General features: G+C 54.6%; 1 protein-coding gene across 1 annotated transcript in view; it reads left to right on the top strand.

Annotated features, from left to right (window-relative positions):
- Positions 1-23,197, top strand: part of birc6 (baculoviral IAP repeat containing 6) — a 133,345-nt gene that overhangs the window by 59,241 nt on the left and 50,907 nt on the right. Inside the window, exons 55-66 of the mRNA XM_064318120.1 lie at positions 50-158; positions 361-582; positions 1,004-1,826; positions 2,319-2,462; positions 5,375-5,504; positions 7,047-7,178; positions 8,254-8,415; positions 8,834-9,007; positions 15,553-15,788; positions 16,997-17,267; positions 18,999-19,216; positions 22,824-22,988. Coding sequence (XP_064174190.1) covers positions 50-158; positions 361-582; positions 1,004-1,826; positions 2,319-2,462; positions 5,375-5,504; positions 7,047-7,178; positions 8,254-8,415; positions 8,834-9,007; positions 15,553-15,788; positions 16,997-17,267; positions 18,999-19,216; positions 22,824-22,988 — 2,786 coding nt within the window. The remainder of the gene's footprint in view (positions 1-49; positions 159-360; positions 583-1,003; positions 1,827-2,318; positions 2,463-5,374; positions 5,505-7,046; positions 7,179-8,253; positions 8,416-8,833; positions 9,008-15,552; positions 15,789-16,996; positions 17,268-18,998; positions 19,217-22,823; positions 22,989-23,197) is intronic.

Below are 23,197 nucleotides of genomic sequence, written 5' to 3' on the forward strand. Positions count from 1 at the left end.
TACTTTCTATTCAGTAAGCTTTCTGACTGACGTTTTCCCCTTTGTTTAGATTTAAACAGTCCTCTACTCTTTGGAAGGCTAAACGGCCTGTCCTCCGACTCCACCATCGATATCCTCTACCAGCTTGGGACGACGCAAGACCCTGGGACCAAAGACAGGTACGGTATATATACGGAATGTAGTCCATTCTGCCCAAATTATATGAAGCAAATTTAATTAATGGTCTTTGGAGGTGAAAAACATGTTAATGTGCTATATTTGGCAATGGTAAGAATGGAAAGCTTTTGAGAAGAACTTCATAAAACAGTGGTGCTTAGTGACAATTCTGACCTGAGAATGCGCCCCCCCCCCACCCCACAGGATCCAGGCCCTGCTGCAGTGGGTCCAGGACTCCTCGCGCGTGGCGGCCCTGAAGAGGAGCGGTCACATGGGCTACGTCAGCTCCAGCGGCTCCCCGAGGGAGTACGGCCTGCTCATGCCCTCGCCCTCCCACCTGCACTGCGTGGCGGCCATCTTGTGGCACAGCTACGAGCTGCCCGTGGACTACGACCTGCCCGTGCTGCTCAACAGGGAGCTCTTCGAGTGAGTTATAGAACCCGGGTTCCTCCTTACTGACTGTGTGCTCTCCCTACAGGCTGCTGGTCCATGTCCCTGCCCTGTAACATGGCCCTGACTGTGTGCTCTCCCTGCTGGCTGCTGCACAGATGGTCCATGTCCCTGCCCTGTAACATGCATGTCCCTGCCCTGTAACTTGGCCCTGACCGTGTGCTCTCCCTGCAGGCTGCTGTACAGCTGGTCCATGTCCCTGCCCTGTAACATGTCCCTGCCCTGTAACTTGGCCCTGACTGTGTGCTCTCCCTGCAGGCTGGTCCATGTCCCTGCCCTGTAACTTGACCCTGACTGCGTTCTCTCCCTACAGGTTGCTGTACAGCTGGTCCATGTCCCTGACCTGTAACTTGGCCCTGCCCTGTAACTTGGCCCTGACTGCGTTCTCTCCCTGCAGGCTGCTGTACGGCTGGTCCATGTCCCTGCCCTGTAACATGGTGCTGAAGAAGGCGGTGGACAGCCTGCTGTGCTCCATGTGTCACATCCACCCCAGCTACTTCTCCCTGCTGATGGGCTGGATGGGCATCATCGCCCCGCCCCCGGCGCGCTCCCAGGCCCAGCACCGCCTCTCCATGACCGACGACGGCAAGAAGCAGCAGGACCTGAGCGCGGCGGCGCAGACGGACGACTCCAAGCACGCGCAGGCGCCCATCACGCTGTCCGAGTCGCAGCTGGCCACGCTGGCGGCCGCCTCGCAGTCGCCGGAGGCCATCAAGCAGCTGCTGGACTCGGGCCTGCCGTCGCTGCTGGTGCGCAGCCTGGCCAGCTTCTGCTGCGGCCTGCTGTCCAGCTCCGACCTGCCGCTGCCCGCGCCCGCCGAGCCGCCCGCCGGCTCCGAGCGCGCCCGGCGCCACCACGCCGCGCCGGCGGCCAGCCGCATGCCCCTGACGGCCGAGCTGGTGGCGCCCGTGCTGCGCTTCCTCACCGACGTGGGCAACAGCCACGCCATGAAGGACTGGCTGGGCGGGCCCGAGGTGAACCCGCTGTGGACCGCCCTCCTCTTCCTCCTCTGCCACTCCAGCGCCAGCGCCGGCGGCGGCCACGCCCATGCCGCCTCCGCCCCGCCCCCGCAGCCCTCGGGCTCCCGCTATTCGCTGGCCTCCTCGGCCCGCGGGGGCGGGCTCACCACGCAGCAGAGGACGGCCATCGAGAACGCCACCGTGGCCTTCTTCCTGCAGTGCATCTCCTGTCACCCCAACAACCAGCGGCTCATGGCCCAGGTACGGCCAATTACAGCGCCTTCACAGAGCCTTACAGCCAATCACAGTGCTTTCACAGAGCCTTACAGCCAATCACAGTGCTTTCACAGAGCCTTACAGCCAATTACAGCGCTTTCACAGAGCCTTACAGCCAATTACAGCTCTTTCACAGAGCCTTACAGCCAATTACATCTCTTTCACAGATCCTTACAGCCAATTACAGCACTTTCACAGAGCCTTACAGCCAATTACAGCTCTTTCACAGAGCCTTACAACCAATTACAGCTCTTTCACAGAGCCTTACAGCCAATTACAGCTCTTTCACAGAGCCTTACAGCCAATTACAGCTCTTTCACAGAGCCTTACTGTACATTACAGCCCCTGCTCTTTAAATTGCCTGAGAAACAGGCCAGGGAAAAGGATTGAGTGTTCTGCTGTGAATCGTATCCGCACCTGTGAAAGCTTTGTACCCGAGTCCTCACCGAGGCGCCCCCTGGTGGCGTGTCCCCGCAGGTGCTGTGCGAGCTCTTCCAGTCGGCCCCGCAGCGGGGGAACGTGCCCATCTCCGGCAACATCTCCGGCTTCATCCGCCGCCTCTTCCTGCAGCTCATGCTGGAGGACGAGAAGGTCACCGTCTTCTTGCAGTCCCCCTGCCCGGTAGGTCCCAACGCCACCCCCCCCCAATTTCATTACATTATAGGCATTTAGCAGACGCTATTATCCAGAGCGACTTACACAACTTTTTACATTTACATATTTACATTGCATCCATTTATACTGCTGGACATGTACTGAAGCAATGCAGGTCTCAAGGGTACAGCGGCAGTGTCCTACCGGAGAATCAAACCTGCAACCTTTAGGTTACAAGACCAACTCCTTACCATTGTACTACACTGCAGCCACACTTCTGAATCTGACCCCCCCCCCCCTTACATTCAGATGCAATACTCTCAATAACTTTTTTTTGGTCGCTGACCATCAGCTTGAACGCATATCCGTTTGGGGGAAATGGTAAGACTCAATATGTATACGTAATGTCAATTGATATCCACTAGAGGGCAATGCTGTAGCAAAGATCCAAGAGAACTTCTGCTCAGAAAGACATTTTTTTACCACCAAGAAATGGTACACGTCTTATTGGGTCTTCTTTTAGAACTGTGCAATCTGTGCTAGTTTGGTATTCTCATGCTTTCCTTGCCTCTGTGTGCCTTTGTTTAATACCCTATTTCACTTATAAAGCTATTTATGCCTCCAGCCAGAAGCATTGAGGGTAAATACGTTTCGTATTGGAAAAATTATGATTGCGGTTGGCATATCTTGGTCTTTTTATTTCATTTTTGCACGATCACAATGGCAACAGCTCTTCATTTTCGTAATTCATTTCATCACTAAATTGTAGAACACTCAGTCTCATCCGTGGCCTCTTAATTTCTGTTGAGCTTAATTATTTATGGTAATAAAATGATTAATAGAAGAAGTCTAAGCGGTAATGTTTATGCATTAATAAGGGAAAGCCCATTTCGTGCAGTGATTTACTCTTCCCCGGACGAACACGTGTCCCGCATAAAAATATCGTCTCCAGTGTGCCACTTCCTGCTTTCCGTGTGCCGAAAAGTCATCCGTGATAATTTAATGTCTCACATCCGATTTATCGCACGCTTTTTAAAAGCGTGTGTTCTCGTGCTGGTTCTCTTCGGTTCCACGTAATTAACGCAGCGCGAGCCCGTCCCGTTGTCGTGCTTCATTTAAAATGCGGCTATTATTACGCGGTTAATAATAACTTCAGCAGCTCGTGGACGGATTCGCTTTATAGGCTAGTTAAAGGCCCCTTTGTAAAATGGCCGTTTTCTATAACGGTGTCTGCGGGTCGATCTGTTTTATCAGCCGTACGGAGCTGAAACCTGCATTTTTAATGACTATAGCGGGTTTTCCGCACACGCTGTGCCTGACGGCGCCGCCTAACCACGTCGATTTTCGCGATGTTCCGCGGGCTCGCGTTCCATAACGGTTTAATATATATTATGTGCGCGTGTATGTATATTTAATATGCGTAATGTCTTTTATCTCCCCGGGCTTCTCTTCGCTGCGTAATTGAAGGAGGCAGTTGGAGTAGATCACTGAGCAGTTTATCAGATATAGAGCCACTTAGTCCGTCAGAATCAGCGCCAGGCTCGGGGCTGACACGAGCTGCTGTGGCCACTGAAGCCACCCTCCTACTGCTAACATTCAGGCTCAATTAGACCAAACTGTCATAAGATAAACTCCACTATTATTTCTGAAATGCACTGGAGTGAGATGTATGTGTTTATATGTGTGTGTGTGTGCGCGTGCGCGTGTATTTATGTGTGTATATCTCTACATATAGATATACATATATATGTATCCAGACTTACGAGTATATATATGTATATACGATAGATATATATATATAGACATATATCTGTCCTGTGGTAGAGTTATTGTTATTGTTATTATTTTTTCTGCTGCGACAATGTGCTTGACCAGAAAATCCAGTTTCTCATGAGACAATCTTGGACCAGAAATTGAATCTGCCACCGGAATATGAGTTTTTAAACTTTGATTTTCCAACTGATTTAGTTTCATTTCCTGACGCCCCCCCCCCCCCCCAGTCCGTTCGTAACCGCAGGGGGTCTTTGAGATTTGATATGTCTGGGGTCTGCGTTCTCACAGGTGACAGCGTAGACTGCGTCACGCCAAGAAACGTCAGGGGAACAGGCGGTCCTGACCACCTAGAAATAAAGGTTCCCTCACCGTAACTCCTCAAACGCGGTCTAAAGTCTAAACCCTCTGTTCATAAAAAAAGCTTTATTTTGTTATCTCTCTGGCAGCCGCACGCATTGACCGTTTTTTCCAAGCAAGACGGTGTGAATCGCACTCGCCAGCCCGGGCCGATGTCGTTCGTTTTTTTTTGCGGTTGCGCTGAATTATTGACCGCTCGGAAAGGCCGGGGGGGGGGGGGGGGTTAACGGTCCCGTCGCCTCTGTGCGCGTGCGGGTGCGGGTGTGAGCGTCGTCCTGTCGCCTGCAGGTAGGAAAAGCAATAAACGTCGCGGGGAGTGGAGGCGCGCATGTAACATTCATGCCCAACGAGGAGCCGCGTCAGCTCCAATAAACCCAGAGGAGCGGGAGGGGGGGGGGGGGGGTGGTGGAAGCGCCTCCGGAACGTTCTCCCGCATCCCGCCCGGCTCGGCTCTGCGTTGCTCTGTCCAGGAAAAGGGCGCTCTACTGCTTCTGCTTGTGCCTCCATTAGTTCTCAACAGTGGTCCTGATGTTCTGACCTGGTGGAGCCTCCCATTGGTGTTTGGAGTATGAGGGCTGTATATAGGCCTTCATAACGTTGTTATAGTTTTATAGTGTCTATGGTAAGAGGAGTTTGTCCCTTGTGTTTATTTGCCACCATGTGGAGACATTTCCAGATGAACAGAAGTGATTCTGAGTGGCGCATCGATAAGGTCCCGTCTGTGTATCGCAGGATGGGGCCTCTGTCTGTCACAACCCTGAGGTCTCCTCTCACTGTATTTTTGTCTCCCCCCCCTCCCCTTTTCGCAGTTGTACAAGGGCCGCATCAACGCCACCAGTCATGTGATCCAGCACCCGATGTACGGAGCGGGGCACAAGTTCCGCACCCTGCACCTCCCCATCTCCACCACCCTCGCTGAAGTATTGGACCGGGTGTCAGGTACGGCTTATTTAGCATACAGAGGTCTTTCATATAGTCCCTGTGCTGCACTATGTACTGCTGAAGGTGCCAGCAGGCTGTCTGAATGATTTCAGTCAGGCTCTCTCAAACAGACACACAGACACACACACACACACACTCTCTCACACACACACACACACACACACGCTCTCATGATCGACATGATAAAACTGCTCCACATGTTCAGTGGTCCATCCTCTTCCTCAGGCCTTTTCGTTTTAAGTGGGTGACATTTTTGATGCTAATGTTGCCTGACAGCTCCATACACACATACACACACATATACATACAGGCACACACGCACACAAAAACACACATACACACACACACACACACACACACTCTCTCGCACACACACACACACGCTCATCCCTTTCGTTAACCCTGTGAGTGCACTTATGTCCATCCAATCAGTGCCCTTAAGGCTCTGCTGCAAAGGAACTGTCTCCCACTCTGCTTGGCCCGGGTCGTCCTAGCCTGTCCCTGGCTGGGGTTTAGAGGAAAATTTGCAGCTTATTTGTCACTTGGACCCCGGCCAAGTGCCCCGGTTTTCAAAAACCGTCTGCGGCTGTGTTTATCTCACCGTAAACGAGCATCGTCCCCTCTTCCCGCTGGGGGGGGCAGGTTTCCGTTATTTAAGTCCATTAAGGCCCATTAAGGCCGTGGCTCACGGGGCCTGTGAGAGCCGCACCGGCCCAAACGGGCGTGTGCAGAAGCCCAACACCGCCTCTGACCTTCAGCGCCCTTCTGCTGGGTCCGCACGGGGGGTGCGGGAGAGACCTCAGCCAGAGGTCGTATTAGAGCGTTACCCGTACGTGAAGGGCGAGGTGGCGGCGGTGTGCGGTTGGCGGTGCGGATGGAGGGTTGTTTGGACCAGGCCAACCTCGTTGTGCACCTGTGATGGATGGCTCTCCTCCCGGGAACCTTGAGGAGCCCGTATTTGCGCCCGCACCCCCAGGGGAGTAGGTGGGGGCGGTGGGGGGTGTGTGGAGCGTGGGTCAGGGGAGAGCATTAATTCAGTGGAGGGCAGCACGTCTGTATACATGGTTCTTCCCAGTCTCCTCGGGGAGCGGTTGGAATTGCTAATGCGGAACCGCTATCAGCTTCAGACTCCCAACCTGAGCTGATAGCATGGAGGGGGTCAGAAGCCCAGCGGACTGCACTGCATACATTAGAACGAATAGCTGTGTAGTTATACAGGGTCAATGCAGCCCGAGCAGGACCAGCGTAGAGCACTGTCATTGAGAGCACTGGCTGCTTTTGTGTTAAATGTACAGTAGCTTTTGACTGGACATCGCAGGGAAGGAAGACACTTACGACACCTGTCACTGTGCTGTAGGAAACTCCCAAATCTTCACCACTCCCCCCGTTTGACCCCTCTCCCGAACCATCAACCTAACCCTCCCCCCTGACTGACCCCAACCCCTATCTCACCCTTTCCCCCCTCCTCCCAAACTATCCCCTTCTCTCAACTTGACCCCCCTCCCATTTCTAACCCGCCCTCCCCCGGTTTTCCTGCAGACACCCCGAGCATCACAGCCAAGCTGATCAACGAGCAGAAGGAGGACAAGGAGAAGAAGAACCACGAGGAGAAGGAGAAGATGAAGGCCGACAGCGGCTTTCAGGACAACTACAGCGTGGTGGTGGCCTCAGGTACCTCCCCCCCCCCCCCCACCCCCTCAGGCTCAGCCAATCAGGACACGCCTGGTGGATGGTCTTCAAGGACCTCAGACATCAGAGACACCGTGGTCTTATTCAGTCGACTTTGTGCCATCATTAAAGGAGCCTCGCTTTCCGTTGCTGTTGCTGTTCACGGCTTCTCAAATGCGTCTTAAATGTCAGGGGGAATGCTAATTGCCTTGGAGTTGGCTTATGTCTGGAGTTTGTTTTTTTTTGTTGAGGAAGTTATAATTTGTGCATGAAGCGCTGGATTGAAGTAGATATGAGCCGCCTACCGTCTCGCCACCAAGTTCATACAAAGTTTCTTTTCAGTTTTGTTGAAACGGCTTGGCATCTCCTAAAAGGACATTAATCTCACCAGCCTTGTGAGTCGTAATAATTACGGTGGCATGGAGTTATTGTAGTGCAAGGGAGGCATTTAACTCATACGTCATATCTAACGTGTGCTGTACGTTACCATTTGAACATGAGGTACCTTTTGTGCACTAACTGGAGCGGAGCCTTTGTTTCAGGGCCTTGATCTCTGGGGTTGTCTCCTGATTGGCTCCCATGGGCTAGTTCGTTGTGATTGGCCCTCATCAGAAAGGGCTTTCTGATAAGCCCCAATCAGCCGGGCTGTTGTTCTGAGGTTCTACTGCTGTTATTTCCCCCAGCCTTCACCCAGAAGAGCCTTCAGCTCAGTGTCTTATTCGCGAAATATGCCTGAAAGTCATGATAAAATGATGGGATGGTTCCCATGAATCTTTCAGCAGTGCTTCACAGACACTCAAACGCTGTTCCAGACCCATGCTATGTCACTGGAAAGATAGCTGCTGGTGCTGTAGTTGTTTTAATGAGAAGGGTAGCTGGCCAGCTACAGGAATGAAACCGCTCAGCTGTAGCTTTCTGGCAGGCTGCACCAGCGTCCTTTTTGTTTACGAGCGGAAACTGAATTCTTGCTTTGTCCCGCTGGCTTTGTGAGCCTTAAACCCGTACGCTCCAGGTTTTTTTGTATGTGACAGGGTTAGAGTGACATGGAGCTTATTAGCATCCCTGCTTTCTCCCTCAGGCCTCAAGTCCCAGTCGAAGAGGGCGGTCTCCACCCCGCCCCGCCCCCCTTCTAGGCGGGGCCGGGTGATGAGCGACAAGCTCACGGCCTCGTCGGGGGTGGACTCCTCCTCCAAAACCATCAGCGTGCCCGTCTTCCACCTCTACCACAAGCTCCTGCCAGGTCAGTGCTCTCCCCCACCCCCCGATCCCCTCAGCCAATGGGAGCTTGTTTATCAGCCCTCTCCTTAATTGAAGCCTCCTATTCCAGTCAGTTCACTCTTAGCTACACCTCCGCCCCTTAGTCTGTGGTACACAATGTTCATGGACAATTGGTAAATAAATTCACATACTGTATTTGTCTTGAATATAGATTAACCTCCTCCCCCCCCCTTCCCAGAATGCAATCCCGGAACTCTCATGTCTACAGTGCTTCACAGTTGTCTTTAGGTGTTCTAATATAAGCGGTTGACACTGGGTGTGGCTGAGGACACACACCTCAGTAAATGCACAGCGCTTGGCCCTCGTTGCTGTGTAAAATACGCTGTCAGACCCGAGAGGTCTGGTCCTGTGTGCGCTGACCCGCCCCCTCGTGCCCCCAGGTCAGCCCCTCCCTGCGGAGATGACCCTGGCCCAGCTCCTCACCCTCCTGTACGACCGCAAGCTGCCCCAGGGCTACCGCTCCATCGACCTGACGGTCAAACTGGGCTCCAAGGTCATCTCCGACCCCGGCCTCTCCAAAACAGACTCCTTCAAGCGCCTGCGCACCGAGAAAGGTACCTGCTCCTTCTGTAACCTACACACACCTGCACGCACACACACACACACACACGCACGAGTACACGCACACACACACACACACACACCTACACACACACACGAGCACACACACACACACACCGTGCGCCACACGCGCACACACACATACACACACACGTGCGTGTACACGCATACATATACACACGTGTACATACACACACATGCACGTGGACGCACACGCGTGCACACTCACACACACACACGCACACACACATATACACGGGCACACACACACGTACACACACACACACACACACACGTACGCACACACACACGCACACACCATGCAATCCCAACATCTACCCAGTTCACTCAAACAAACTTGGCGTCTGATGCCTCTCAGTGCTGACAGCTTGTTCTCGGGGAGTGAATGGCCTTTTCCCGACAGCCGTCTATTTGCCTGTCGCGCTGTTGCAGGTTCACACACACACACACACAGAGATGCGTGAGATATTATTACACATCTCAGACGGAAGCTTTTGTCAGACGCGCCCGTTTGAAAAAGCACCGGGCTGTCATTTTGTGTTTCTCCGCGCGTTTGACTTGTCCTCTCGTCCGATGTGGAAAATATCTCCCCCTCTTCTTCTGGGGAACGGTGTTTGGCTGGCCCTCCTTGCTTCGGCTAATTTACTGATGTCGCGGCGTCATTATTTAGGGCTTAAGGATTTGTGCGCGGTTGTCACGGGGACGGCAGCGGGTCCATTAGCGTGAGGAGCTGTCGGGGCTGGAGTGGGTGGATGGGTGTCAGGGGAGGCTCACGGCGCGCCTGGCCAGGTCCGGAGAACAGCGATGGCTCTAATGCTTCAGACCCGAATCCTCGTTGCTAGGGATCACCGCTGCAAGTAGCAACAGCGGGACAGCGGTGGGCGGGCTCCGGACTTTCAGGCCACGCCTCCTGGGAGTGTCTCTCTGCAGGAAGAAAATAACATCCATCAATATGAGCGATATTATATATATACATTTTTTTTTAATCTTATGTACCTGGTATTTGGGGGTTGAGACCTGATGTTTGCTCTGTTTGTCTCTTGCCTTGCTACTCTGTAAAGTGTCTTTGTCACAGTTCTCTGTAAAAAGCACTATACAAATAAAATTGAATTGAGTATATATATATTTATATACATAGACACAAATACACAGACACCAAAGATGAGGAAACAGCCTGGAAAGTGTAGCTGACTTGTGCTGGAGCTGAGACTGTAGGAAGGAGACCTTTACGTGTGGCACAGCTTGCCGCCTCGTGCAGAAGGGACAGGGAGCCACGGATTGGCCAGATTGTCCTGCAGGTAAACTCCCAGCTCAGAATGGCCTGCTCGCACCGCTGTGCGTTCTTTCGTTCTCACGCAGTTATTTTGGGCGAATGAGCACCCTGGTGTCGAGGCTTAGAGTTGGGGTTTGTGCCACGCTGACGGTTCCTTTTGGAGCTAACTGACCCGTTGTTTATTTTTCCTTAATGTCACACATCCTCTGGGGAGGGGAGAATCCCCGGTGACCTTTTCAGCCTCCGCGTCGTTTCCCTGACCTTCTCCAGGGTGGGGTCGCGCGCGCGATTCTCTGGTCTTCTGTAAACGGCGGTGCTGTTGGCCTTTCGCCCTGCGCGTGCGGTTCGGTGTGCGGTACCTTCCCGTGGCGTCTAGTTCACCCCATCAAACACGGCTCTTCTAATGTGAGCCTTTGAGGAGCTTTTTGTCCGTTTAGGCGAGGTGACCGTTTGGCCTGCTTTGCACAGGACGTATCAGAGGTGCCGCCCCTTTCCCAAACCCCGCCCCCTGTTCCCCCCCTCTCTCAGTAGTGTTCACATGCCCTTGGTGCTGTAGAGACCACAGGTGATTGATATCAGGTGACTCCATCAAACATCAAAGTGCATCTCTTTCAAAGTAAAGCTGGGTTATGCTCTTTTTGGCCTTTGAATGTGAGTGAAGCGGAGAGAGGAACTCACAGAGGAAGCTCTGGGGCTCTCCTCTGTAGCCGACGTCTGATTCCCCCCCCCCGGCGTTTCCCTGTCTCTCTCTGCGTCTTTATGCATTCTTTCTAAACTTCAAATGCCTTCGCACGCCTCCTCTCAAAGGCATTGAGTTTGATTTTGCCCGAAAAAACACGGAAATTTTCCTCGGGCTGTTCTGCTTTTTTTTTTTGACGGATTGAGTGCCGCCCCTTGCCCCGCCCCCTGGACCCTGCTGACGGGCGTGCTGAAGTCAGCTGTGTGCGTGCCTCGTTAAAAGAACCAAATTTACCCCGATTTACGCTGACTGGCTTTGATTTACATCAGCAGTCCCCGCGTTGCTCTGATAACACTTGACACCTGTTTCAGCACTGATAACACCTGCTTTAGCACTGATAACACCTGCTTTAGCACTGATAACACCTGTTTCAGCACTGATAACACCTGCTTTAGCACTGATAACACCTGCTTTAGCACTGATAACACCTGCTTTAGCACTGATAACACCTGTTTTAGCACTGATAACACCTGCTTTAGCACTGATAACACCTGCTTTAGCACTGATAACACCTGCTTTAGCACTGATAACACCTGCTTTAGCACTGATAACACCTGCTTTAGCACTGATAACACCTGTTTTAGCACTGATAACACCTGATTTAGCACTGATAACACCTGCTGTAGCACTTGCAACACCTGCTTTAGCACTGATAACACCTGGTTTCAGTCTTGCAGGTTCTTTTGGTGCTTGGAGGATACTGTGTCCTTTCTGGTATACTCAATCCAGATAAACACACATGAAGAAATAGCATACGCGGTGTCTGTATCCTTCAGGAGTCATGCTACAGGTCATGCTTTTCATTTTAAACCCCTCTTGTTCTGGAACTGGGGTTTTTTGGGTTCCCATTCAAAGATCGAAAGGTGAGTTGGTTTCGTTCTTTCCGAACAGTCGATGGCGTGTTGCGTCCTGGGCGGCGTCAGTCTGGGCGTGACCGTGCGAGGAGGGTTTTTTGTTCCATTAGGCTGAAGAACGCTGCCTGCCAGATGCGCGTATCAATAAATAAGCACCCTCCCAATATTTAATATGGAGTGTCGCTCCGCCCGGTAGCGCAGTAAACAGTGAGGATGAATTAAACATCCCCGGCCACGCCATTCTGCTCCAGCGCAGCTCTGCCGCGGTGTTCTCTGAGGAAGCGCTGCTGTTTGTGCACTTCGGTGTGAATGACACCTTTTAAACAGGGGAGAGCGCCGCCTCTGTGTGGACGTCTCTCTGTCCTTCTGTCTCTGCCTGTTCTTCTTCTTTCCGTTCTTCCGCTCCTTCCTGTCTCCTTCCTGTCTCCTTCCTGTCTCCTTCCTGTCTCCTTCCTGTCTCCTTCCTGTCTCCTTCCTGTCTCCTTTCTGTCTCCTTCCTGTCTCCTTCCTGTCTCATCTGTCTCCTTCGTCCCTTCTGTTCTGTTCTGCTCCTTCAGACCTTCGTCTCTCGTTCCTCTGTCCCTTGATAAGACCTGGTGACGCTATCTGCCCAGTAGATTAAATTTATTTAAAAAGCTTTGGATGTTGATCCGTGCCCCGATGTCTTTATCTTGTGAGTCCAGAGTACCTGTATGTACGGTTGTTAGTCAGGGTTAGGGGGCATGCGATTGTCCTGTCAACCTCCCCCCCCAAAAAAAAACGGCCTTTCCTGTACGCGGCGGCATCGTTCGCGGGCCGCCTTTGATGTTTCCGTGCTCGCCGCCCTCGTGGGCGTGACATTGGCGCCCGAGGAACGCGGCGCGTCGACGTCAGACCTCGCAGTTTTCATCGTCATCGCCGTCCCGTCCGAAACGGCGGGCGGAGTCAGACGCTCGCGCCGAACGAAAGGGCCTCCTCGCTTTACCCAGCAGCCCCTCGCCTCCCGCCGTCTCCCGGGTAACCGCCGAGGTCTCTGGGCTCCCGCTGAGACTGATGATGGGGGGGCGGGGGTGGGGGTGGGGGTGGGGGGGAGCTGGACTAATGCAGACCGCTCCTGGGAGAGCTGTAAACCCGGCAGTGCGGAAGTGACCGGGGGAAACCCTGCATCGTCCATTTATCCCCCCCTCCATCCCTCCATCCCCCCCTCCATCGCTCCATCGCTCCCTACGCTAGGCCCCCACAGAACCACGGATCCATAAAGAGAAGCTAACGTCCACTAAAAGCCTTTTCATCAACTCCCGCAAATGGACCGGACCTTTCAAAGCAGGATGACGCGTGCATCCATCCCCCCCCCCCAACCAACCGTTTTAAAGTTCGAAAGGCCATTTTTTTCACCGCAGATTGAACTCAATGAGAGCAGAGAGCAGTGCACTTAATTCATGCACAGGAGGAGTTTCCTGTGGAAGCGGATGGTGCTCCAGTGGTGTGGCTGTAGTAAAGCTGTAAACAGAAAGAAAAAGAAACTCTTTGTGCACTGCGTCGTTTGTCCTGTCCTGTGCTGTAATGACTCTCCTGGCAGGGTCAGGCCACGGCGTGCTGAAGGACACAGGTCTCCCATAGCCTCCCTGAGACAAGCCTCAGCTCCATAGTAATTAATGCACTGTAGCTGAGCGCTGCTGTGGTTTAGGTATTCTCCTCTGGTCTGTCCATCTCTCTCTGTCTCTCTTTCACTCCCCTCTCTCTCTGTCTCTCTCTGTCTCTGTCTCTGTCTCTATCTCTCTCTCTCTGTCTCTCTCTCTGTTTTTCTCTCTCTCTGCTTCCATCTAATTCAGTTTGGAAATCTGGATGGCAACGGGCCCGATTAGTCAGAACCCCCTTTTGGCAACTTTTTAAACTAAAATAAAATCTCTTCAGAGGGGTGGGGGTGGGCGGGGGGTGGGGGGGAGGATGAATCGCTGCTTATTTTCTCCTCTCAAGTCGTTCCTGAAGAAAGAGATGATGACGCGGCGCTTTTTCTAGACGACCCGTCGATCGACCGCGGCTCCGCATCACCGCGAAACGCGTCCGCCGCGCCGGAGAGGAGAAACGGCAAAACAAGCGGCGGCTGTTTTCACTCCGCCGCCCGCCTCGGAGCGGAGACGAGTGCAGGCGAGGACGAGACGTTTCCCCCCCCCTCTCCGCTCCCGGGCTCCGTTATCTTCGGCTGGTAGATCGCTCGTGTACGGGGGGGCGCGCCTTTGCGTCCTGCTCGGGTTCGCGTTTCGGCAGCGCCCCCCCCGAATTTCACGCCGCGCCGTCTCCGACGCGCCTCGGCGCTCTGGGTCCACCCGTGTCCTCGCTTGTGCGCCGAGCGGTGGCGTGCGTCTCTGTTGGGTCATTTCACTCCCGTCGTAGCCGCCGTTGGCGCACGGCCTTATGGGAACCCATCGCTCTCTGCATCCACCGCTGTCCTAGTTCAGCTCTACCCCGTTTTTGAGTTCATCACATTACATTTGTTTGGCAGACGTACGATGCGCTTATCGTACGTCGCTCTGGATAAAGAGCATACCGAAGGTCACTGAAACAATACAGACACGTCACTGAACAACTCAGAACACAGGTCACTGAAACAACTACAGAACACAGGTCACTGAAACAACTACAGAACACAGGTCCGATAAGGGACAATACTCATTTTGTCAGTTATTCACAGCCACGAACACATTCCAGGTCACACAGTAAGCATAGGCTAGGTCAGAAAGTTACATAAAGTCAAACTGGGAGGCATGACAACGAGATTCAAGATAACGATACAAGTGCAATGTAAGTGATGTAAGATGGAGGTACAAATGTAACATGAGAGTGTACAGGAACAAATTATAAGGATACCAGTGATAAGAGCGATCCTAAAATAATAATAATAATAATAATAATAATAATAATAATAAATTGGGAATTAGGATCCAATTCAGCCCTCAGAATCAAGGTGTGCGTTCAGCCAATCAGTGACTGAGTTAATCAGACACTGTGGCCCTCCTGAACTGGAGCCTGACGTCCCTGCTTTAGAGAGAAACTCAGGAAATGGCCGCTCGATTCTCTAACTGTGCTTAATCTCCCTGTGGTCGCGGCAGACGTGCTCCATACGGGGCGCGCTGGTGAGCCGTTAGCCCTGTTTTGAGAAGAGAAGTAATTGCTTTGTTCCGCCCGTTTGGAAAGTATTCCTTTTCGTAATTACCGTCCCAAACCGCACGGCGAGCTGTTTCCCGGCGGTTCTGAGGCGGTTTAATGGGTCCGAGACCGCCCACACGACGCAGCGAAAGCTGGAGGTTTCTCTTAACGCCGCTTCTCCCCCCCCGCAGAGCACGCGGGCGTGCTCAACCCCTGTCCCGAGGGCAAGCCCATGTGACACAGTGAAAGCGTATAAAGGTTTCTGGCTGGACCGCAACAAACACGAATGTCTGTGAGTGACTGAGTGACTGAGTGACTGAGTGACTGACTGACTGACTGACTGACTGACTGACTGACTGACTGACTGACTGACGAAGTCACACCATTGGTCGGCCGAGTTACGAAGTCACGCCATTGGTCGGCCGGGTCCCGTGCGTTAGGTGCAGCCGTGTGCTGGGTTTTAACCCGGTCTGGTTTAAAGCCCTTTTGATCAGCGTGTGATCCTGCGTTCCCCCCCCCCTGCAGAGCACGCGGACATGCTGAACGCCTGCCCAGAGGACGAGCCCATGGCGGCGGGCGAGGACGGCCTGGAGGCCGCCATCGACGAGTCGCTGCTGGAGACCGGGCCCATCCAGTCGCCCCTGCAGGTGTTCGCCGGGATGGGGGGCCTGGCGCTGATCGCCGAGAGGCTGCCCATGCTGTACCCCGACATCATCCAGCAGGTAAGCCCCCAAATGCTGTACCCCGACATCATCCAGCAGGTAAGCCCCCAAATTCTGTACCCCGACATCATCCAGCAGGTAACCCCCCAATGCTGTACCCCGACATCATCCAGCAGGTAAGCCCTGCCCTCCCCCCCCGCCCATGCTGTACCCCGACATCATCCAGCAGGCAAGACCCCCCCCCCCCACCCACCCTTCTGAGAAGAAGGTTGTGGTCCTGGCCAGTTGGACTATAGTCCTGGAAGCACGGGGGTCTTCATCTCCCCTGGAAAAAGAGCTCCATTCCTGCCCTCCCCCGCCCCCCTCCTCAGGCGCTGCATGGTGCCTTATGAATGAAAGTGAATTGATTCTTTCGGCCGTAATTTGAGGCTCGTGGGGACAAGGTGAGCATGCTGAGGGCCCCCCCCTCCCCCAAAACCCAAACCCAAATTAGCCGCGTTTTTCAAACTGTCCCGGCAGAATTAAATTATTCAGCCCTCGCCGCTGGCTACCCTAGCGTCGGATGTCGCCGTTCACGCTGCTTATTCAGCCTCATTTCAACGCGCCCGCCCCACGCCTCCTGTCAGGGTTCAGACGGCAGCGTAAACAGCAGCGATTAATTGTTGTTTCCTGCCTCCGTGACTTGTTAGTGATGAATGTGTTGCTTTCTGACGCTCCACTGTTTCTCCGGCTCGACGTACGCCCTGTCGCCCGGAGCCCGAACTTTCTGCTTTAGCGCTGTGTCCTCGGCGCGGCAGACAGGAGCATGCCTGTGTTTTGATGTCAGAGCTTCTAGTGTGAAGGATGTCGTTAGCAAGTCTCTTGGGTCTGTAACAGTTCACCGCAGACTTTATTTGGCCACTGTCAGACTATCTATTATTAAGGTTTGCTATTATTGGGAATGATGTCATCAGAGGCTTGTTCCCTCAGCCTCTACTGGCACTTTTCGACTGGCTAGACTCAACATGTGCAGACCTCTTCTGTCTTCTGAACCTTTTACTTTTGTTTACAGCATGGCAGGCGCTCTTCCAGGGGTACAGTCCATCCTAAGGGCCGTGGGTCGGTGTTATTAGCCCAACACTAGACTCCTATATCCGTACATGTCTGTGAACCACATAGCTGATCACTTGAACCAGGTCATGCTGGACGAAAAAACGCACCCCCAGATTTTTCGGATAGACTGGAACCCCCTCCCCCGTATCCTAGCGACGGCGACTAAACACTGCCCACGTCCCCCCACCCCCGCAGTCAGCGCCCCTGTGCCTCAGCACCAGGAGAAGCCAGACAGCGACCAGTTCGAGTGGGTGACCATCGAGCAGTCGGGCGAGCTGGTGTACGAGGCGCCGGAGACCATCGCGGCCGAGCCGCCGCCCATCAAGTCGGCGGTGCAGACCATGTCGCCCATCCCCGCCCACTCGCTGGCCGCCTTCGGCCTCTTCCTCAGGCTGCCCGGCTACGCCGAGGTGCTGCTGAAGGAGCGGAAGCACGCCCAGTGCCTGCTGCGCCTGGTGCTCGGCGTCACCGACGACGGCGAGGGCAGTAAGTGACTCCGCCCCCCACCCGCCGACTGACTCCGCCCCCCACCCGCCGACTGACTCCGCCCCCCACCCGGCGACTGACTCCGCCCCCCACCCGCCGACTGACGACGCCCACCCGCCCGCCGACTGACTCCGCCCGCCCGCCCGCCGACTGACTCCGCCCCCCTCGAAGGGCGAGGGCGCGGAGACCTCGTTTCAGATTCGGGGAGGGGCCAACAAACAGGAAATTTATCTTTAGGATTTTATTTGAGGGGGGACACTAACTGTGCCATGCAATACAACATGAAAATATTAAAATTACATTATGTTATTGGCATTTAGCTACTTACACAACTTTTACATAGCATTTACATTTACACAGCTGGATATATAGTGGAGCAATGTAGGTTAAGTGCCTTGCTCAAGGGTACAACGGTAGTGTCCTACCTGGGAATCGAACCTGTGACCTTTAGGGTACAAGACCAGCTCCTTACCCATTATACTACACTGCTGCCTGCTATATTGGGGTTCACCATTTGATGTTTTCCCAAAGTTATGCAGTCGTATCCCCCCCTGGGGTCTGTGCCCATGTTCCCAGGCAGTACGTACAGGCTGCCCCACGTACCCTGAACCGTCCCCTTAAACTTCTTCACTCGTCCGATGCCTTTCCGTGAAAGGGCCAGCCATAAACTCATTTTTATGAGTTTAACGGTTTTTATAACTCTTCTACTTGTTCTCCGTTCTCTCCTCCTTGTTTCTAATCAGCCAGTCAGTCAGTCGATCGGCCCTTATTCATGCAGCACGCTTCACGCAGACGATGCAGTTCAAAGTGCCAGCGAAAGGAAAACACACGAGGGGAGGGTTAAACGTTCGTCTGCAAACTTTGTACTCAAACGAAATTAGTGCCCGCAAAATAGAGAGAGAGAGAGAGAGAGCTGCTAGTTTTCTACAAAAGTTAAAAAGGCTGTTATTGATTCCTGCGAAGACTGGAACAAGCAGATCGATCCCCCTCCTCCTCCTCCTCCTCCTCAGAATCCTCAAATACTGAGCCGTGGGTGTCAGAATATGGCTGATTTACATCGACGCCCGTGGCAGGGGCGCGAGATCGAGTGGATGTTTTAATCTCCCCATTAAAAAACCGAGGCGTGTTTTAGACCACCCAGCGCGAGCCGTCCCCCCCCCCCCGGCCCCTCAGTCCTGCAGAACCAGGCCCGGGCTCTCGAACCTGCGGCTAATTTCGGTAGGCTAATCACGTTAGCTCGTTTTGATATCGACCCGGTCCTGCCCTTCAGGACGCGTCAGATCCACCGCTGGCTTCCCGGCGCTGCTCTGCTCTGCGCCGCTCTCCGCTGTTATTGATGTGTGTTTAACATCGCCTCTCCTGGGGACGCTGCAAAAGGTGTTTTTTTTATTACTGGAGCCTTAATTTAAGACCTGTGGCCTCCTGGCCAGCAGTGCTGCCGGTCAGGCCCCCGGGTTTGTCCACTCTGACGGATTGGCTGACCCGTTGTGATTGGCTGGGGGGTTGCAAGTTCAAGTTCAAGTTTTTATTGATCGCATACACATGGCGTACATGGCAGTGAGATTCATTGTTCCCATATGCATCTCCCAATTCACAACAAAGTAAACACAATAAAATAAAATAAAAATAAAAACAATAAGAGAGAGGGAGAGTTGGGAGGCGTGCTGCTGCGTTGGGCGCTTCCTTGCTGGCGTGTGATTGGTGTCCTGTTCCCCCGGCTCCGCCCCCCAGGCCACATCCTGCAGTCGCCGTCGGCGAACGTGTTACCCACGCTGCCCTTCCACGTGCTGCGGACGCTGTTCAGCACCACGCCCCTCACCACGGACGACGGCGTGCTGCTGCGCCGCATGGCTCTGGAGATCGGCGCCATCCACCTGATCCTGGCCTGCCTGTCCGCCCTCAGCCACCACGCGCCCCGCATCCCCAACGCCAGCGCCAACCAGGCTGAGGTGAGTCCCGGTCTGAGTCCCGCCCTCCCGCCCACTCCCTGCCCCCCCCAGGGCTGCACCACACCCAAATCTCCTCTGCCCATCCCCAACGCCAGCGCCAACCAGGCTGAGGTGAGTCCCGCCCTCCCGGCCCGCCTGTGCCCCACCCACACTCTGTCCCCCAGGGGTGCGCCACGCCCAGAACCCCTCTGCCCAGCCCTCACCTTGCCCTCCTTCCCTGTGCTGTGACCACATTTTTCCTTTCTGGCTCATGCCCCGCCCACACTGCCCTCTGGGCCTATGGCCCACCCTTCTGGCCCAAGCCCTGCCCAAATCTCACCCCCCACACTGCCCTCCTTCCCTGCTTAGACAGAGAACACACTGTACAGAGGAAAGGGGTTGTTGAGTCCAGACCCAGGATTGAACAGAGTAAGAGTGGCCAACTGAGGAAATGAGTTCCCCCCCCTCCCCTCTACACTGTCCCCTGCTCCTATCCCTGGCATGACAATTACTGCTGTAATCCTGCTGATACTGCTTCAGGTCTGTATCCTCAGACACGGCTAAAAATGTTTTTATTTATATGTCTGTGCTCTAAGACGTGACAGAGTAACCTTTTGTGTGCGTACGCCGAGGTTTGTCCAGGACAGCTTCTCCCCACGAAAATGGGTTCCTTGGCTCGTCGTCAAAATGTGTTGTAAAAATGTCTGCATCTTAAGCAGGCACTCTCAGCCGTAGACGGTCGGAAGGCATTTTCTTGTTTGTTATTGTTGCGCTTTATTGAAAGGGAAAACTGGGGCAAATTAAAACTTAATCGCGGACTTCCCGTGCTGCGACGAGTACTGCGCTGTGTGATTACTCTCCCGCTACGCCCACCAGAACGGACAGAGTGTGCCGAAGAAACTTTCTTCATCTTCGCTGATTAGTCGCTTATTGGGAGCGTCTCGTTAGCGGGCGTCGATCGACGCGCCGGAGCGAACGCGGACACCGCCGGACAGAAGGGGCTCTGTGTTCCTCAGCCCCAGCCCGTTAGCCTAGCCCGTTAGCCTAGCCCGTTAGCCCAGCCCGTTAGCCTTCTGAAGACTTGATTCGGTATTGATTTCTCTGTGGTTTGAAATGGCGGTTTACGCCTGCAGAACTCAGAAAGCAGAGCCAGGCTTTCGCAGACAGACCTGCTCTGTGCTGCTGGCGGGAAGACCCGGGTCTGCGGGGCCGCGTGGCGTCTGGCTCTCTCTCCGCCTGTCAGTCAGCCCTTTAATTCCCCCCGGACTCCGCCGGCTGCTGCGCGCCTCGGAGAAAAGCGCGACTCCCACGCGGCGAACCCTTTGACTCCCACGCGGCGAACCCTTTGACTCCCAGGCAGCGAACCCTTTGATTCCCGCGCGGCGAACCTTTTGACTCCCGCACGGCGAATCCTTTGACTCCCGCCCGGCAAGACGACGGCTTCAGCCGCTAACGATGTCGCGGTCCTTTCAGAGCGCCCCCCCACCCCCCCCACCCCCCCCCGCTCTGACCTCACGCCCACGGGCGTGCAGCAGCTTTACCAGAGGCCGGCGAAGGTCATGTGCTCCGTCTCGGCTCGACGCCTCCAGTCTAGTCGGTCCCGTTTTGAACGCCGCGGCCCCAGCCGAGACCCGCCGGCCTTCGGAGTTCCTCCTGTGCGTCTGGCGCCGAGCGGAACCCGTCTTTCTCTGGTCCTGTCGTGGGCGTCGCCTCACAGAGTGCTCAACTGCGAAATCATGGCAGCTTGTCGATAACGGTGTCCTCTGCCAGCCTGTGGCTCCTCCAGTCACGTCGGTTTCCCTCGGCGCTTGTGCCTGTTATCTTGAGAGGGACATCGGTTATCTTCAACACTCGGGACGAGGAGATAAAATCTGAGCAGACGGTCACCCCCCCCCCCCCCATCGGTGAAAGTGACTCGCATGCCCACTACCCCCTGATTTATTTCCACAAACTCAAGGTGACTGGTTCCAGCCCCCCCCCCCGTATGATGAGTCAGAACTTCTGGAACATTCCGGGCAAAAAAAACAAAACAAAACAAAAAAAACCAAAACGCAAATGTTGAAGCAGCAGGATTTTTGTTTGAAATGCCTCAGAAAGGCACGCGTGACTTCCTGGAGTGTCCTTCCCCAAAATGCGGAGGGGTGGCCGTGCAGCACGCTTCCCCCTCTCCAGTCCGCGCTGTCTGGGTTTCGCTGCCCGGAGGAGAAAAAGAAAGAGAAGAGTGAAGACACTCTGGAGACGTTTCCACTCGCGTCTGCGAGAGGACGAGACGGAGTGTCCGAGCCAAACAGGAAAAGCGTCCCCCTTTTTTCAGAACGAGCAGCCATCTCCCAAAAACTGGGTCCATAACAGGCGGCCTGAGGCCAGTCCCGGTCCCCCTCCTGGTGTGTCCCTGTCCTGCTTCAGCCCGGAGGAGCCACGATTGGGCAAGTCGCTGCCTTCACTGATCCCATTTAAACACCCCTCTGTGCCCTGCGGGAGGGCTGCACCCACGCTGGGTTTAGAGCTGCACCCACGCTGGGTTTAGAGCTGCACCCACGCTGGGTTTAGAGCTGCACCCACGCTGGGTTTAGAGCTGCACCCCCGCTGGGTTTAGAGCTGCACCCACGCTGGGTTTAGAGCTGCACCCACGCTGGGTTTAGAGCTGCACCCCCGCTGGGTTTAGAGCTGCACCCCCGCTGGGTTTAGGGCTGCACCCCCGCTGGGTTTAGAGCTGCACCCACGCTGGGTTTAGGGCACCCCGCACTTGGCATTTCGGCTGGTACGGGCCCAGCCATCAAATGTTTATGCGATGCTGTTTGGTCCTACTGTGGCCATGTCAGGACCCTCACAGGGCTAAACCATGCAGCCCCCCCCACCCCTCAGCCAATCAGGGATGATGTAGAAGTGCCAGGTTTCTGCCCCCCCCCCCGCTCAGCCAATCAGGGATGTGTAGAAGTGCCAGGTTTCTGCCCCCCCCCCCGCTCAGCCAATCAGGGATGTGTAGAAGTGCCAGGTTTTTGCCCCCCCCACCATCCGGCCCAGCCAATCAGGGATGATGTAGACGTGCCAGGTTTCTATCAGTCCACGGTTGCGATAAAGAAGAAAAGTGGAGGCCGCTCTTCCGTGCAGGGAAGGCGGGTCTTTAGCCTCTGGCGGTGCGATGTGTTTATCTCCAGACCGGCAGCCAGAGTGTGTTCATGGCTGTCTGCACTCATATTAAAGTCCTTTGCCAGAAATGGGTCTTTGCTTGCTGGAGTCCCACACAGCTGATAGGAGTCTCTGGGACAGAATGGGAGGCTTTTGAGAGCAGAACGATGAGAACGGGAAATCGCTGCGGTAGGGGGTAAAGAGTAGGGGGTAGCGGGTAGTGTGTAGCAGGTAGGGGTACAAGGGGCGCAGGTGTACCCGGGTGTCTGAGTGGCGCCTGCTTTTGAGAACAGAACAATCACTGAGAAAGGAAAGCGGAGGTAGCGGGTGGAGGGTAGCGGGTTGGGGGTAGGGGGTAGGGGGTAGCGGGTTGCAGGTAGCGGGTAGGGTGTAGGGGGTAGTGGGTTGGGGTTTGGGGGTAGAGGGTTGCAGGTAGCGGGTAGGGGTACACAGGGCGCAGGTACACGCGGGTGTCTGAGTGGCGTCTGCTCTCGCCCAGCCTCAGATGTCCAGCGGGCACGCGGGCGGCACCAGCGAGGAGCAGCAGCTGTACTGGGCCAAGGGCACCGGCTTCGGCACGGGCTCCACCGCCTCGGGCTGGGACGTGGAGCAGGCCCTCACCAAGCAGCGCCTGGAGGAGGAGCACGTCACCTGCCTGCTGCAGGTGAGCCCCGCCGCCGCGCCACCACAGCGCCACCTATCTGTAGGGAGGTCACAGTCTGTAGCCTCACTTATGTCATCTGAACATTGTGAGGGAAGTTTGAGTCCTCAGGCAATAATAAGAATCCCTGCACACTTAATAAGCTCCAAGTGTTATAAATGCAGTATTTGGACAGATGTACGTGGGACAGATATGTGCTCCTTTCAGATTAT

The sequence above is a fragment of the Anguilla rostrata genome, chromosome 18 (assembly GCF_018555375.3).
Source record: "Anguilla rostrata isolate EN2019 chromosome 18, ASM1855537v3, whole genome shotgun sequence".
NCBI classification, from domain to species: Eukaryota; Metazoa; Chordata; class Actinopteri; order Anguilliformes; family Anguillidae; genus Anguilla; species Anguilla rostrata.